We start from the raw sequence: 14740 nt of genomic DNA on the forward strand, positions 1-14740 counted from the left end.
CTGTGTACTTGCTTCCTTGTATTTCACGCACTGTATAGTGATGTACATACATCTCATTTGACCCTCACCCCAGGCCTTTGGGGGTAGAAAGGATTGCGCTCATTTCACACTCAAAGAAACTGAGGCACAGACAGGCAAAGTAGCTTGGCGAAACAGAAGGGAACTTAGAGGCAGGCCTTGATTAGCCCAGAGACTAGAAGGCCTGTGCGTCATCCTGAACAGCTTGGACTTGATCTTGAAGGCGAGGGAGAAATTGAAGGGTAATTAAACAGGAACTGTAGGAAATTCACCTTGCATAGTAATTGCTTTGGCCACGTGCGCCCTGCCACCCCCTACCTCAGTGAAGTGTCATGAGAAGTTGGGTTCATAAATGAAGGCCTGAATGCTTTCCTGCCAAGTTTGTTTTAAATCAAGCTGCTAATTAGTCCCAGTCCCCCTCCGCTGGTATTGTATTTTTTGTTGATGTCGTTTCACTTCATTTAGTTGAAGTGATTGATTCAGTTCAGTGTTTGAACTTCTTTTTGAACCTCACCTTAATAACCTGTCTAAACATCAAGGTTAAACCTTCTTGCTAACACAGCAGTATTGCTTGGTAAGACTGGCTCACAGTCTAAGGAAATGCTTGCCCAGAGAGGGCAGACTGCTTTAACTCCTTAACCTGAGCTCATTAAAAAAAATTCAAATGACTGATTCCTTGTCACAGTTCTACCTACATTGTTTTTATTTTTGTCCAGGTTTCAGCTAGTTAAACGCTTTTGCGATGAGCTTATATCCAGGCTGAAGGTTGCATTTTGAAACAGCATAAAATACCAATTTAAAGTCCAGACTTTTGTATTTCTGAAATTCCGATAAATGAAATGGAAATAAAACAGGGCTACTGTGTTGTGAAATATGACTCTGTTTTTCCTTGTAGGACTCTTTGAAGGTAGCCATTTCGGCATTTTATATATAAATTTTCTTTTCTTAGCCTACCTTTTACTTTCTTGATTTGCCTATTTGTGATTTCCCATTAAACACTAGGCTTTTTGTAAACCGATTATCCCTTGAAATTGACTTTTTTTTTTTTTTTTTTTTGAGACAGGATCTTGTTTTGCCACACAGGCTGGAGTGCCGTGGCTCCATCATACAATAAACAGAGAGAGAGAGAGAGAGACCCTGTCTTATTTAAAACAAAAAAGGAAGAAGAAAAAAGAATATAGATCACAGCTGTTATTTGTGATATGCTATGCCAATCCTTGTTGGGTTTCATTCTTTATAATTGTTATTTTTAAAGATTTTTCTTATAAATCTTCTATTTTTTCATTGTAGAAAATTCAAGGGAGAACACAGTGGGAAAAAAAAAAACAAGAAAAGGACTTCATAATCCTGCTACCCTGGGAGGAAAAAAATATCACCATTACCTATTTGGTTCTTATCCCACTTTTTTTTTTTTTTTTTTTTTTTTTTTCCGAGACGGAGTCTCCCTCTGTTACCCAGGCTGGAGGGCAGGAATGTGATCTTGGCTCTCTGCAACCTCTGCCTCCTGGGTTCAAGTGATTCTCGTGCCTCAGCCTCCCGAGTACCTGGGATTACAGGGGTGTGCCATCAAGCCTGGCTAATTTTTGTATTTTTAGTAGAGATGGGGTTTCATCATGTTGGCCAGGCTGGTCTTTAACTCCTGACTTCAGGTACTCCACCCGCCTTGGCCTCCCAAAGTGCTAGGATTATAGGCGTGAGCCATTGCACCTGGCCTTGTGCCTTTTTTTTTTTTTTTTTTTTGAGACGGAGTCTTGCTCTGTCGCCCAGGCTGGAGTGCAGTGGCGCAATCTCGGCTCACTGCAAGCTCCGCCTCCCGGGTTCACGCCATTCTCCTGCCTCAGCCTCTCTGAGTAGCTGGGACTACAGGTGCCCGCCACCACGCCCGGCTAATTTTTTGTATTTTTAGTAGAGATGGGGTTTCACCGTGGTCTCGATCTCCTGACCTCGTGATCTGCCCGCCTCGGCCTCCCAAAGTGCTGGGATTACAAGCGTGAGCCACCGCGCCCGGCCTCTTTTTTTTTTTTTTTTAAAGAAAAAAATTAAAACATTTTTTCCTTTTTGAGATAGCATTTCATTTTGTTGCCCAGGCTGGTCTTGAACTCCTGGGCTCGAGTGATCCTCCAGCCTCAGCCTCCTGAGTAGCTGGGACTACAGATGCACATCATGGTGTCCTTATGCCATTTCTTTTGTACGTAGGTGAATGCAAGCATATGATTACATCATATGCTATTTTGGAGGTTTGACTTTCTTTTCACTTTCATCATCTTTCCAAGGCATTATTTTCATAGTACATCTTTTTAAATGGACATAGAACATTCTTTTGTATGAACAAACAATAGTTTTATTTAGGCGGTCCTTTCCTGTTAGACATTTATATTATTTTCAGCATTTCTCCACTGTTGTTGCAGCGTTCAGATGAACCTTCTTTTTTTTTTTTTTTTTTTTTTTTTGAGACGGAGTCTCGCTCTGTCGCCCAGGCTGGAATGCAGTGGCACAATCTCTGCTCAAGTGATTCCTGCGTCACCCTCCCACGTAGCTGGGATTACAGGTGCCCATGCCTGGCTAATTTTTGTGTTTTTGGTAGAGATGTGGTTTTACCATGTTGGCCAGGCTAGTTTCGAACTCCTGCCCCGAAGTGATCTGCCCACCTCAGCCTCCCAAAGTGTGGGGATTACAGGTGTAAGCCACCACGCCCGACCCAGATGAACATTCTTGTAGCTATCGCACAGAACTCTGAACATTTCCTAGGATGAATTCCTTAAAGAAGAAATGCTGAGCCAGGCTTTTTTCTTTTTCTGTGACTCTTTGACATGTGATAATACTGACTTTTCTTTCTTTCCAGACATTACAACAACAGGAGTGCAAACTTCTCTACAGCCGAAAAGAGGGTCAAAGGCAAGAAAACAAAAACAAAAATAGATATAAAAACATCCTGCCCTGTAAGTATCAATATTCCGCTCAGTAGTAGTCACTCTTGGAGATTTTGATTCCTAGCACCTCTGTGCCTTTCCTCAGGGTCGTGTGCTCTTGTTAGCACATCGGAGGCCTTAGCTTCTTTAACTGCAAGCAGTTTCCAAAATAATCAACCATGGTGGGGGTTGATGGCTTCATTCACTGAGCTCCTATGATGCTGATTACTGAGTAAGGTTGCCACTAGGTGGCTTTGTTTGTGGTTGGTTCCTTCTGTTAATTAATTTTCTGTCTGCCCGAGATAGATCATCTCAAGGCTTGGGATCTCTCAGTGTCAGGGACCTTAGGGTGCCAGATTTGTGTTTTGACTCCTCCTCACTGGGCCTGTGAGTCCTGGGTAAGGCCTGCCTCCTTTCTGGGACTCAGTTCCCTTAAGTGGGAAACAGACAAACACCTCCTGAGGGCTCCTAGAACTGTTCTGCTTGCTGATCCCCTGAGCTCAAGTTACTGGAGAAAGGGTATCTACCTAAACTTTTCTCAGAAGAAGACTTTGTGGGCCGGGCGCGGTGGCTCACACCTGTAATCCCAGCACTTTCGGAGGCTGAGGTGAGCGGATCCCGATCAGGAGTTCAAGACCAGCCTGGCCAACATGGTGAAACCCCATCTCTACTAAAAATACAAAAATTAGCCGGGTGTGGCAGTGGGCGCCTGTAATCCCAGCTGCTTGGGAGGCTGAGGTGGGAAATTGGTTGAACCCAGGAGATGGAGGTTGCAGTGAGCCGAGATCGTGCCATTGCCCTCCAGCCTGGGTGACAAGAGCAAAACTCTGTCTCAAAAAAAAAAAAAAAAGAAGACTTTGTGAATATTCACAGAGCTGTAAAGCTGTACTTTCCTATATTTTTTTTGAGACATAGTCTCACTCTATTGCTCAGGGTGCAGTCATAGCTCACTGCAGCCTCAACCTCCTGGGCTCAAGTGATTCTCCCACCTCAGCCTCCTGATTAGCTGGGACTATAGGCAGGCACCACTACACCTGGCTGATTTTACAGTTTTTCTGTAGGCTGGAGCAGTGGCTGACGCCTGTAATCCCAGCACTCTAGGAGGCCGAGGTGGGCGGATCACCTGAGGTTAGGAGTTCGAGAGTAGCCTGGCCAACATGGTGAAACCGCATCTCTATTAAAAATTACAAAAATTAGCCGGGTGTGGTGGTGGATGCCTGTAATCCCAGCTACTTGGGAGGCTCAGGCTGAGGCAGGAGAATCGCTTGAACCCGGGAGGTGGAGGTTGCAGTGAGCCAGAGGTGCAGTGTGCACCACTGCACTCCAGGCTGGGTGACAGAACGAGACTCTGTCTCAAAACAAAAAACAATTTAAAAAAATAATAAAGTTTTTTATAGAGCAGGGTCTCCCTATGTTGCCCAGGCTGGTCTTGAACTCCTGGGCTCAAGTGGTCCTCTTGCCTCAGCCTCCCAAAGTGTTGGGATTACTAGTGTAAGCCATTGTGCCTGGCTGTACCTTCTGTAACACCCAAATGCCACCTGGCAAAGCCCAAGTTGAATCATGAGGAAAAAAGGCCTGGAAGGATGTAGACCTTCCTTTTTTCTACTTATTTATTTATTTATTTTGAGATGGGGTCTTACTCTGTTGCCCAGGCTGGAGTGCAGTGGCATGATCATGGGTCAGTGCAGCTTCAACCTCCCGGGCTCAAGTGGTCCTTCCCACCCCAGCCTCCAATGTAGCTGGGACTACAGGTATGTGCTACCATGCCCAGCTAATTTTTGTATTTTTTGTAATTATTTTTTTTGTAGAGACAGGGTTTCGTCATGTTGCCCAGGCTGGTCTCTAATTCCTGGGCCCAAACGATCTGTCTGCATCGGCCTTCCAAAGTGTTGGGATTACAGGTGTGAGCCACTGTGTCCTGCTGTATCTTCTGTAACACCCAAATGCCACCAGGCAAAGCTCAAGTTGAACCAAGAGGGAAAAAGTCCTGGAAGGATGTAGGCCTTGCATGAGGATCTCAGAAACTGCACTAAACCAGTCACAGTTCCTCTCTCCCGAGGTCTAACTCTATGCTGAACTCTTTGCATTTTTATCTCACTTAATCCATATCACATGCACAGGAAGGAAGCATTCTTAGTATCCTGGTTTCCTAGACCATTTTAGCAAGGTTATAAGTGAAGGGGAGTGGGTGGGAGAACTGGCACTAGAGCTCCCAAAGTCACTGTTATTTGCACCACACTCTAATGCAGGGGGTTCTCCACTGATGTGCTGTGCAAGGCAGTGCACTGAGGAGAAAGGAAGGAACATTTACAACTTCTCTTTATTTATATCCTGTCCCTAAAAAAAAAAAAAAAGAAAAAGAAAAATTTGAGGCCTAGATTGATTGCAGTGGGTGCATAATGTTTTATTCATTTATTGATTGATTATATATAGAGATGGGGGTCTCACTATATTGCCCAGGCTGATCTCAAACTCCTAGGCTCAAGCAATCCTCCTGCTTTGGCTTCCCAAAGTGCTGGGATTACAAGCATGAGCGACTGCACCTGGCTATGCATACTGTATTTATCCAACTTACAAATAAGGCTTGCTTGCATATAGTGCGTATGTGTATATATATCAGCATAGAAAAACTGTGTGATTGGGGACTGTGAGCAAATTTGGAGAGCATTGCTCTCATGTCTCATCAGGTCAGAGTCATTTTGTCAAATCTTGTAAACCATCCTTTGTGTGTGTCTATGCATGAAACATAGTCTTTCTCTTTCTGCATGCATATGTACATATACATGGTATATATGTATATCATATCTACATGGATATTGTAATGTATATATGCGAGGATGGGGGAAAGAGAAAAGGCAGTGAGGAATTTGCAGAGAAGCAGTTTGAGCTGCAGCATGGTACTAGTGACCTTGAGGAAGCCTTATCCTTTTTCTTTTTTGAATTTATTTTTTCAATTTTTAGAAATAGGCAGAGTTTCACTATGTTGCCCAGGCTGGTCTTGACCTCCTGGGCCCAAACTATCCTCCTGCCTTGGCTTCCCAAAGTGCTGGGATTACAGGTGTGGACCACCGTGCCTGGCCACCTTGTCCTTTCTATGTCTAAGTTTTGACTTCTGCTCAGAGGTCAGGTGGTATTTATATGGTATAAAATGTATGGGAAAGTGAAGGGACCAATGGTATGCAGTATCTAAATAGAATATCGCCTTTTCTTCCCTTAAAGGTCTCATTCAGATGTTTCCTCTGATGAACATCTCATTTCCTTAAAGATGAGAAGTCTGAAGCAAAAAGGACATTATTCTTTTAAGACACATGACTGTCTTACTAATTCCCATTGCAAAATATGTTGTTTAAGTAGAGCACTCAGATTTTTATACCAATAATGGACTTTTGTACAGAATTTGGACAGTTGATACTATCAGAGCCTTGGGATATTCCACTGCATTATGCTTCACTAAAAAATACCTGGCTGGGTGCGGTGACTCACAACTGTAATCCCAGCACTTTGGGAGGCCAAAGTGGACAGATCACCTGAGGTCAGGAGTTCAAGACCAGCTGGCCAACATGACAAAACCCCATCTCTACTAAAAATACAAAAATTAGCCAGATGTGGTGGCACGCTCCTGTAATCCCAGTTACTTAGGAGGCTGAGGTATGAGAATTGCTTGAGCCCGGGAGGCAGAAGTTGCAGAGAGCCGAGATAGTGCTATTGCACTCCAACCTGGGTGACAGAGGAAAACCCTGTCTCAAAAAATAAATTTAAAACAACAACAACAACAAAAACCCTCTTTATGATGGAAATTTTCAAATATATTCAAGAGCATACAGAACCCACATGTACCCATCACCCAGCTTCAACAATTATCACCTCATGCCCAGTCTTGGTTTCATCTATACTCTGATCCACATCTCCTCTCTCCTTGAATTATTTTGAAGCCCATCTCAGACATCATGTCGTATATGTATACTTCGATCTTCTTTTTTTTTTTTTAAACTCCCCCTCCCCTTTTCTTTTTTTCTTGAGACCGAGTCTCACTCTGTCGTCCAGGCTGGAGTGCAGTGGTATGATCTTGGCTCACTGTGATGTCCGCCTCTCGGGTTCAAGTGATTTTTGTACCTCAGCCTCCCGAGCGGCTAGGATTACAGATGGGGACCAACATGCCTGGCTAATTTTTATATTTTTAATAGAGACAGGGTTTCGTCATGTTGGCCAGGCTGGTCTTGAACTCCTGACCTCATATGATCTACCTGCCTTGGCCTCCCAAAGTGCTGAAATTACAGGCCACTGCGCCCAGCCCAAAATTTCTTGGCTTGAAATAATTTTGGAACTCTTACGAAGTTACACAAATAATAGAGAGAGTTTTCTTGTATCTTCTCTCAGCTTCCTATATACCCAATGATAACATCCTGTATACCCATAGTGTATGATCAAAACTAGGAAGTTGTGAAGATGGCATTATGAGACATCAGGCAGTATTCATGTTACTGTTGTGCTTACCTGGGCTTTAATTTTTCGGTGTGTTTTTTTTTTTAAATCATTAAATGAACAAAACTTGGACTAGGCTGGGGATTAACTGATTTGAACTGGTTTTTCCTGAAGCAGTCCAGGACTTACGTGACCGTGGTCTCTTTTTCTTCTAGTTGATCATACCAGGGTTGTCCTACACGATGGCGATCCCAATGAGCCTGTTTCAGATTACATCAATGCAAATATCATCATGGTAAGCTTTGCTTTTCACAGTGTTTTCTGACCGTACATTGCTAGCCTATTTTTGTAGTTTAAATCCTTCCTCGTGTCCTGAAAGCAACTTTAAGATGTTTGAAGGATCTTCTTCCTAAATTTCTAGCCTGAATTTGAAACCAAGTGCAACAATTCAAAGCCCAAAAAGAGTTACATTGCCACACAAGGCTGCCTGCAAAACACGGTGAATGACTTTTGGCGGATGGTGTTCCAAGAAAACTCCCGAGTGATTGTCATGACAACGAAAGAAGTGGAGAGAGGAAAGGTAAATCACAGAAACTTCTTTTCTGCTAAACTGTTTTTAAAGTATCAGACGTGTCAGATTGGCCATGTTTCGGAATTGAATAAATGAATTAAGCTTACTCTAACTGATTCTCTGGAAAAAAGGGACTAGGAGAAATTTGATTATGTTATTCCTTGGTGTAGTTTTCTTTGTGTTTCTTCTGCTTGGGGTTTGTTGAGCTTCTTGGCTCCATGGATTTGTAGTTTTCCTTAAATTTGGATAATGTTCAGTCTTAGTTTCTTCAGATACATATCCTGGGCTGGGCATAGTGGCTCATGCCTGTAGTCCCAGCACTGTGGGGTGTTGAGTCAGGCAGATCACTTGAGGTCAGGAGTTTGAGACCAGCCTGGGCAATGTAGTAAGACTCCATCTCTTAAAAAAAAATGTATCCTGCCCAACCTTGTCCTAGGACACCAGTCATATGTGTATTAGACTACTTGAAGTTGTCTCATAGCCCACTGACACTTGGTTTATTTTATTCAGTTTTTTCTCCCTGTGTTTCATTTCGAATAGCTTCTTTTGTTATGTCTCTAAGTTAATCTTCTGCAATATGTCATCCGCTCTTAATCCTATCCAGAGTATTTTTCATCGCAGACATTGTGTTTTTCATCTCTAGAAGTGTTAATGTCATCTATAGCTTTCCTTTTAACATGTGTAGCATTTTCCTTACCTTTTGAACATATGGAGTATTTCTGTTGTTGTTTTTTGTTTTTTAGAGACAGGGTCTCGGTCTGTTGCCCAGGCCGGAGTGCAGTGGCATGATCTCAGCTCACTGCAGCCTCTGCCTCCCAGTTCAAATGATTCTTGTGCCTCAGCCTCCCAAGTAGCTGGGACTACAGGTGCGTGCCACCATGCCTGGCTAATTTTTGTATTTTTAGTAGAGATGGGGTTTTGCCATGTTGGCCAGGCTGGTTTTGGAACCCCTGAGCTTAGGTGATCCACCTGCCTTGACCTCCCAAAGTGCTGGGATTACAGGCGTGAGCCACCATGCCTGGCCATGTTGTCTGTTTTAATTAACTCTGCCTAACTGTCCTCCCAAATAGTTGCCGCAGTGCTCACTCCCACCAGCAGCACCTGCCTAGGACGCATTACTCCATACTCTTCAAGATTCTTCAGATTAAAAAAACAAATTGTAACACCCCACACCTACAGAAAAGCAGACAAATCTTATTGAGTGACAGCCCTCTGTGTTATCTCAAAGCAAGCCCACCATGGTGGTTTTTTTTTAAATATGGAAAAGTTCTGTGTTTTTGTTTGTGTTCCAGTGAAAGTTCTTTTTTAGATATCCTTTAATTGGTTTATATAAGATTTTATGTGGAATGTAGCAGTCATACCTATAAATTAAACCTAAGGCAGATGGAGAACTTTGGAGTTGAGCCTTCCTACTGTAATTTTCGTATTGGATGTGAAGGGCAGTGTGATTTTCATAAGACTTTCATCGTTGTACTCCTAGTTGGTATACTTCTGAACACCTTTGAGGCCAGATCTGGTCATCATGAAACAAAGGTTTCCTTCAGCAACTGCCTGTGGTAACATTAGGTGTTCTTGAATTAATGGACCAATTAAAACATCTTTGTAGTTTCTGCTTCAGGCAAGTGTTTTTTGCCCTAAATGTGGATAGGAAGAATGAAGCCCTTCATCCTCCTTTTTGTGTGATTATAGCTGTAAGAGGTTCACCTGTTCTCAGAAGACATGAGGATTGTGAAGAGAGGGGTCTTGTGTTGCTTCAGAGGAATGAGTATCAGTCCCTTTCAGAAGCTTTCCTGGACAGACAGGCATTAGGGCCAAATCACTCTGCCCCACCCCTCACCACCATGTCCTAGTCTCTGCTGCCTGTCTCATTCTTCCTCTTTACTTTGGTGGTGCCAAGAGGATGACATGATGGGCATTGATTCTCTCCACAGACCTTTCTGACAACCTACTCTCAGTATCCCCCCAGTGCACAGAAGACAAACCAGACTGTGGACTGTGTTTGATTCCTGGGCTCTATTTTGAAAGACAGTGTATTAATTCTCACATTTTAGAATTTGTTTGCCAAGGTTTCCACAGGAGTTTAGAAACTAGGGGGAGGGCTGATGTTTAAAGTTAGCTAAAACATTCCTTTCAGGGTCATGATTTAATTTTATATTCTCTGGTAAGTTCCCTGTAGTGACTGGGAGCAGTCCTCAGCCTTGATCGGCCAGTGACAGCATAGAGTACTATTAATATTAGGAGTGTTTATTTGGGGGAAACTAAAATTTGCATCAAATCTGTCAGAGGTGTTTGGATCTACAACATACCAGAGGGAAAGCTGAATTGAGAATCATAATAAATAAAAGACCACATTGTTCTTTTTTTTTTTTTTTTGAGACCGTGTCTTGCTCTGTCACTCAGGCTGCAGTGCAATGGCACGATCTTGGATCACTGCAGTCTCTGCCTCCCAGATTCAAGCGATTTTCCTGCCTCAGCCTCCTGAGTAGCTGGGATTACAGGTGTGTGCCACTACCCCTGGCTACTTTTTGTAATTTTAATAGAGACAGGGTTTCACCATGTTTGCCAGGCTGGTCTCAAACTCCTGGCCTCAAGTGATCCACCCGGCTTCCCAAAGTGCTGGGATTACAGGTGTGAGCCACTGCGCCCGACCAAGACCACATCCTTTTATTGAATGTTCCTCCTACCATGTTTTCTTTTTTCTTTCAATTAATCATTGACTCTGACTGTTGATGTCTCTAGCTCTCTCTTATTTCCAGCTTTATAGCTGTAAATTTCTCTGTCTTCCTAAGATACAAGGTAAATTTCTCTTGCTGATATTGGTGGTTTTGGAAAGTGAGTGGTGTGGATGACTGCCCAGAAAACAACAGAACACAAAAGCATTATCTGCCCAGAACACATCACCAAATAGATACAAACTCATCTCTCACTGAGTGAAATAGCTTCCTTTTTGGCAGCAAGAATGATTTTCTTGGTGCCATATTTTTCAACCCGCCTGCTCTTGAAGCCAGCAGCAATTGCAGACTTGGCATTCCCAGGCACCCAGTTAAGGGAAAGTGACGTGTAGAGGAGGTATCAGATGGGTCTGGATATAGAAAAAGCAGCTGGTTCAAAACCCCATGGGCTCCCTTTCTGTGATAGAGTTATTCACACTTGGGTTAGATAAGGCACAGAGTCCTCCTACACTGGTGCGGAAATGAAGCAGACAGTCTGGCTCGTTGGGCAGCCTAGCCTCCTCCAGAATCTGTGCTTGCCTTCCCTGTGGAGTGACTGGCAGATCTTAGAATTCAGACCTCAGTGGTTGCTAGCCAGCACTCTCACGTTGGTTGGTCCTTCCCTCTGGGTCTTTGATTCTTTAGAGATAGATAAACAAGCACTGACTCTCCTTTGACACGTGCTTGGAACAGACACCTGCACAAGCCGCCTTTCTCCTCCCACTTCTGCCTGGTCTTCCGAGCACCTGCTTTTCTTGTTTGAACTCTTCCCTTTTTTTTTTTTTTTTTTTTGAGACAGAACCTCTCTCTGTCGCCCAGGCTGGAGTGCAGTGGCATGATCTCAGCTCACTGCAACCTCTGCCTCCCAGGTTCAAATAATTCTCCTGCCTCAGCCTCCCAAGTAGCTGGGATTACAGGTGCCTGCTACCACGCCTGGCTAATTTTTGTATTTTTAGTAGAGACAGGGTTTCACCATTTGGCCAGGCTGGTCTCGAACTCCTGGTCTCAAGTGATCTGCCTGCCTTGGCCACCCAAAGTGCTGGCATTACAGGCATGAGCCACTGCACCCGGCCTGATTCTTTACAGATAAACAAACATTGACTCTGCTTTGACACGTGCTTGGATCAGGTAACTGCACCAGCTGCCTTTCTCCTCCCACTTCTGCCTGGTCCTCCGAATGCCTGCTTTTCTTATTTGAACTCTTCTGTCCTTTCCTTTGAAAACCTAACACGTGCTAAACAGGCCATTTTCCATGTTGGTGGTTATTAAGCAAGACTTGAACATTTGTTTGTTGCTGGTTTAGGCTTTTATTTCAGAGTTCACAGAATTAACTTTCTTTTTTTCTGATCCCTTCCAGAGTAAATGTGTCAAATACTGGCCTGATGAGTATGCTCTAAAAGAATATGGCGTCATGCGTGTTAGGAACGTCAAAGAAAGCGCCGCTCATGACTATACGCTAAGAGAACTTAAACTTTCAAAGGTTGGACAAGTAAGTATATTGTCGTATTCTAGAGACTTTGGGAACTGTTGATGGTGTGTAGGAATTCAGGGTCTTGCCGTTACTCATGTTTGCATACATGCATGCATTCGCTCACTCATTGATTCAGTACCCATTTATTGGGTTCCTTCTATGTGCGAGGCACAGTTTAAGCAGTACTGGTACATTGTGAACAAGGCAGGCAGTGTTCCTGCCCTCATTGAGCCTAGGGAGATGGACGATTTAAAAACAAATAACTGGCCAGGCGCCGTGGCTCACGCCTGTAATCCCAGCACTTCGGGAGGCTGAGGCTTGAGCCAGGGAGTTTGAGACCATCCCTGGGTGGGAGACTGGGATAGCGTGACCTGAGTGGCTACAAGGCCTGTTAGGAGGCCTCTGCAGGGGCCTATGTTGATGGCCTCCTCTCCAAGTATCCACAGACTTCAGCAGTTGTTCTTTTTTGTTCCTTCCTTTGGAATGGAATATTATATAAAATGGCAGAATAAACTGGAAGAGAAGCAGTAGATGTGAGAGGTGCTGGGGGGTGGAGTCTGCAGGATATGAGGATTGTTTGGCTTTTGGAGGAGGAAGAGGGATTCAAGACACATTGTAGAGGTTTGAGTCTGAGCGGACAGTGGTGCTGTGGCAGACACCACAAAAGCTGGAAGGAGAACTGATGTGGGCAGTGATTTGTTTTCTTCTGGATGTGTTCAGCTGGGCATCTGAACAGTCATGTGGACATTCATCTATTCATTCAGAGATATTTGTTCAATGACCTCTTGGTTCCTGGCACCATGCTGCTTGCTGGAGATAGAGCTGGGGAACAAAACAGTTGGAATCCCGGCACTCCCAAGTGTACACTGTACTGGCCAGTAATCTACCAGCCCAGTAATCGCACATATAAATATATCATTATAAACTGTAATCAGGGCTAGAAAGAAAAAATGCAGGAGTTTAGGGTTCATTTGTAGGGGGAAGGGACTTTTTTTTTTGAAACAGAATCTTGTTCTGTCACCCAGACTGGAGTGCACTGGTGCATTCACGGCGCACTGCAGCCTCAACCTCCTAAGCTCAAGTGATCTTCTCGCCTCAGCCTCCCATGTAGCTGGGTGCTACAGGCGTGTGCCACCATGCCCACCCAATTGTTAAATTTTTTGTAGAGATGGTTGTCTCATTATGTTGCCCAGGCTGGTCTTGAACTCCTGGGCTTAAGCAATCCTGCTGCCACATGCAGCCTCCCAAGGTGCTGGAATTACAGGCGTGAGCCAGCGCACCCGGCCAAGGGAGGGGAGGTTCTTAAGACATAGGGAACAATGTGTTTGAGTCAGCAAAGGAGGTTGTGGGGGTTTGTCCTAAGTGTGGTAAGCAGCCAGAGTTGGATTTAAGCTTTTAAGAGATTCCCCTCCACCCTGTAGAGATTGGAGGGGGCAGGAGTTGTTCTAGGGATTAGGACCAATTTGGAGGTACTGCAGTCATCAGAGTAAAAAATAATACGGATTGAACTAGGCCAGTGGCCGAGGTGCCTGAAAGAAGAGGACCCAGTAGAGCTGACTGGAGGCAGACGTGCAGGGATTCAGTGAAGGAGTGTACCAAGGGCGAGGGTGGTGTACAGGGTGACTGGCAGTTTTCTAGCTTGAGAAGGGTCGAGGGGGATGGCAGTGGACTTGAGGAAGCTGGGAGGATCAAGGACCTCTTTGTGGACACACAAAGTTTGAGATGCCTTGGACACATTGAAGTGGAGCAGTCAGGGAGGCAAGGGTGGAGGTGGGATGCGGAGGGGAGGTGGGATGCAGAGCGTCGTGGATGGATCAGTTTTGCTCGATAGAGGGACATTTTTTTCTGTGGCAACAGGAAGGCAAAAGGAGAAGGTGGCCACAGATGCCGGTAGGTGAGCTGAGAGTGATTGTATTCCCTATCCTCTCGGAAGCTTGAGGCAAGGCCATCAACAGACAATCAGAGGGAATAAGAAGAGATAGAATATATGAAGAAAGGGAGAAAAGATGAAATCGTAATTGTGTAGCAGGGCAAGAAGTCCAGAAATTTCTGTGCTGTGCCAAGTGCCCAGTTGAGGTGGTGAACATGAAAATATACTGATACCCATTGCCTGGTTTTTCTCCAAGGACACTTTGCTCCTAGGACACAAAACAGAAAGTACGTGGTTTGTCCAGGCCCAGGGCTTTGCATAGGTGCAGTGGATGGAGAGGAGGTAAAGGAGTGGAGGTACGTGGTAGAGAGAGACTGTCCCCAGAGCACGGGGACTCCTGGCCGGATGAGGCGGACAGGTGCAGGAGGAGGCAGGTGGAAAGTAGAGGGAGGGCTCAGTGGTCTGGAGGCTACAGGAAGTGACGGGGGGACCAGAAGGAGCTGGAAGGCAGTGTGGTTGTGGCCCAGGGTGGGATGTTTGGATTTCTGATGTCAGAGAGCGTCCAGTCCTTCTGATGATGGGGAGGGGTGGAGGCTGAATCTATGGTAGAGATAGTGAGAGGAACTGGAACAATGTAGCTGTCAAGTAGAAATGGGAGACAGGGCTGGGTGCAGTGGCTCACACCTGTAATCCCAGCATATTGGGAGGCTGAGGCAAGAGGATCGTGTTAGCTCAGGAGTTCTGGGCTGCATTGAGCTGTGATTGTGC

At 44.7% G+C, this 14740-nt stretch overlaps 1 protein-coding gene across 6 annotated transcripts in view; it reads left to right on the forward strand.

Moving 5' to 3' along the window:
- The window catches only part of PTPN11 (protein tyrosine phosphatase non-receptor type 11), a 95355-nt gene that overhangs the window by 55667 nt on the left and 24948 nt on the right, over positions 1-14740 (forward strand). For all 6 annotated transcript variants that reach the window (XM_055237561.2, XM_063614453.1, XM_063614455.1 and 3 more), the window contains exons 7-10: positions 2861-2957; positions 7565-7644; positions 7771-7929; positions 11989-12120. In XM_055237561.2, the coding sequence (XP_055093536.1) occupies positions 2861-2957; positions 7565-7644; positions 7771-7929; positions 11989-12120 (468 nt within the window). The remainder of the gene's footprint in view (positions 1-2860; positions 2958-7564; positions 7645-7770; positions 7930-11988; positions 12121-14740) is intronic.

The sequence above is a fragment of the Symphalangus syndactylus genome, chromosome 13 (assembly GCF_028878055.3).
Source record: "Symphalangus syndactylus isolate Jambi chromosome 13, NHGRI_mSymSyn1-v2.1_pri, whole genome shotgun sequence".
Classification (NCBI taxonomy): Eukaryota; Metazoa; Chordata; class Mammalia; order Primates; family Hylobatidae; genus Symphalangus; species Symphalangus syndactylus.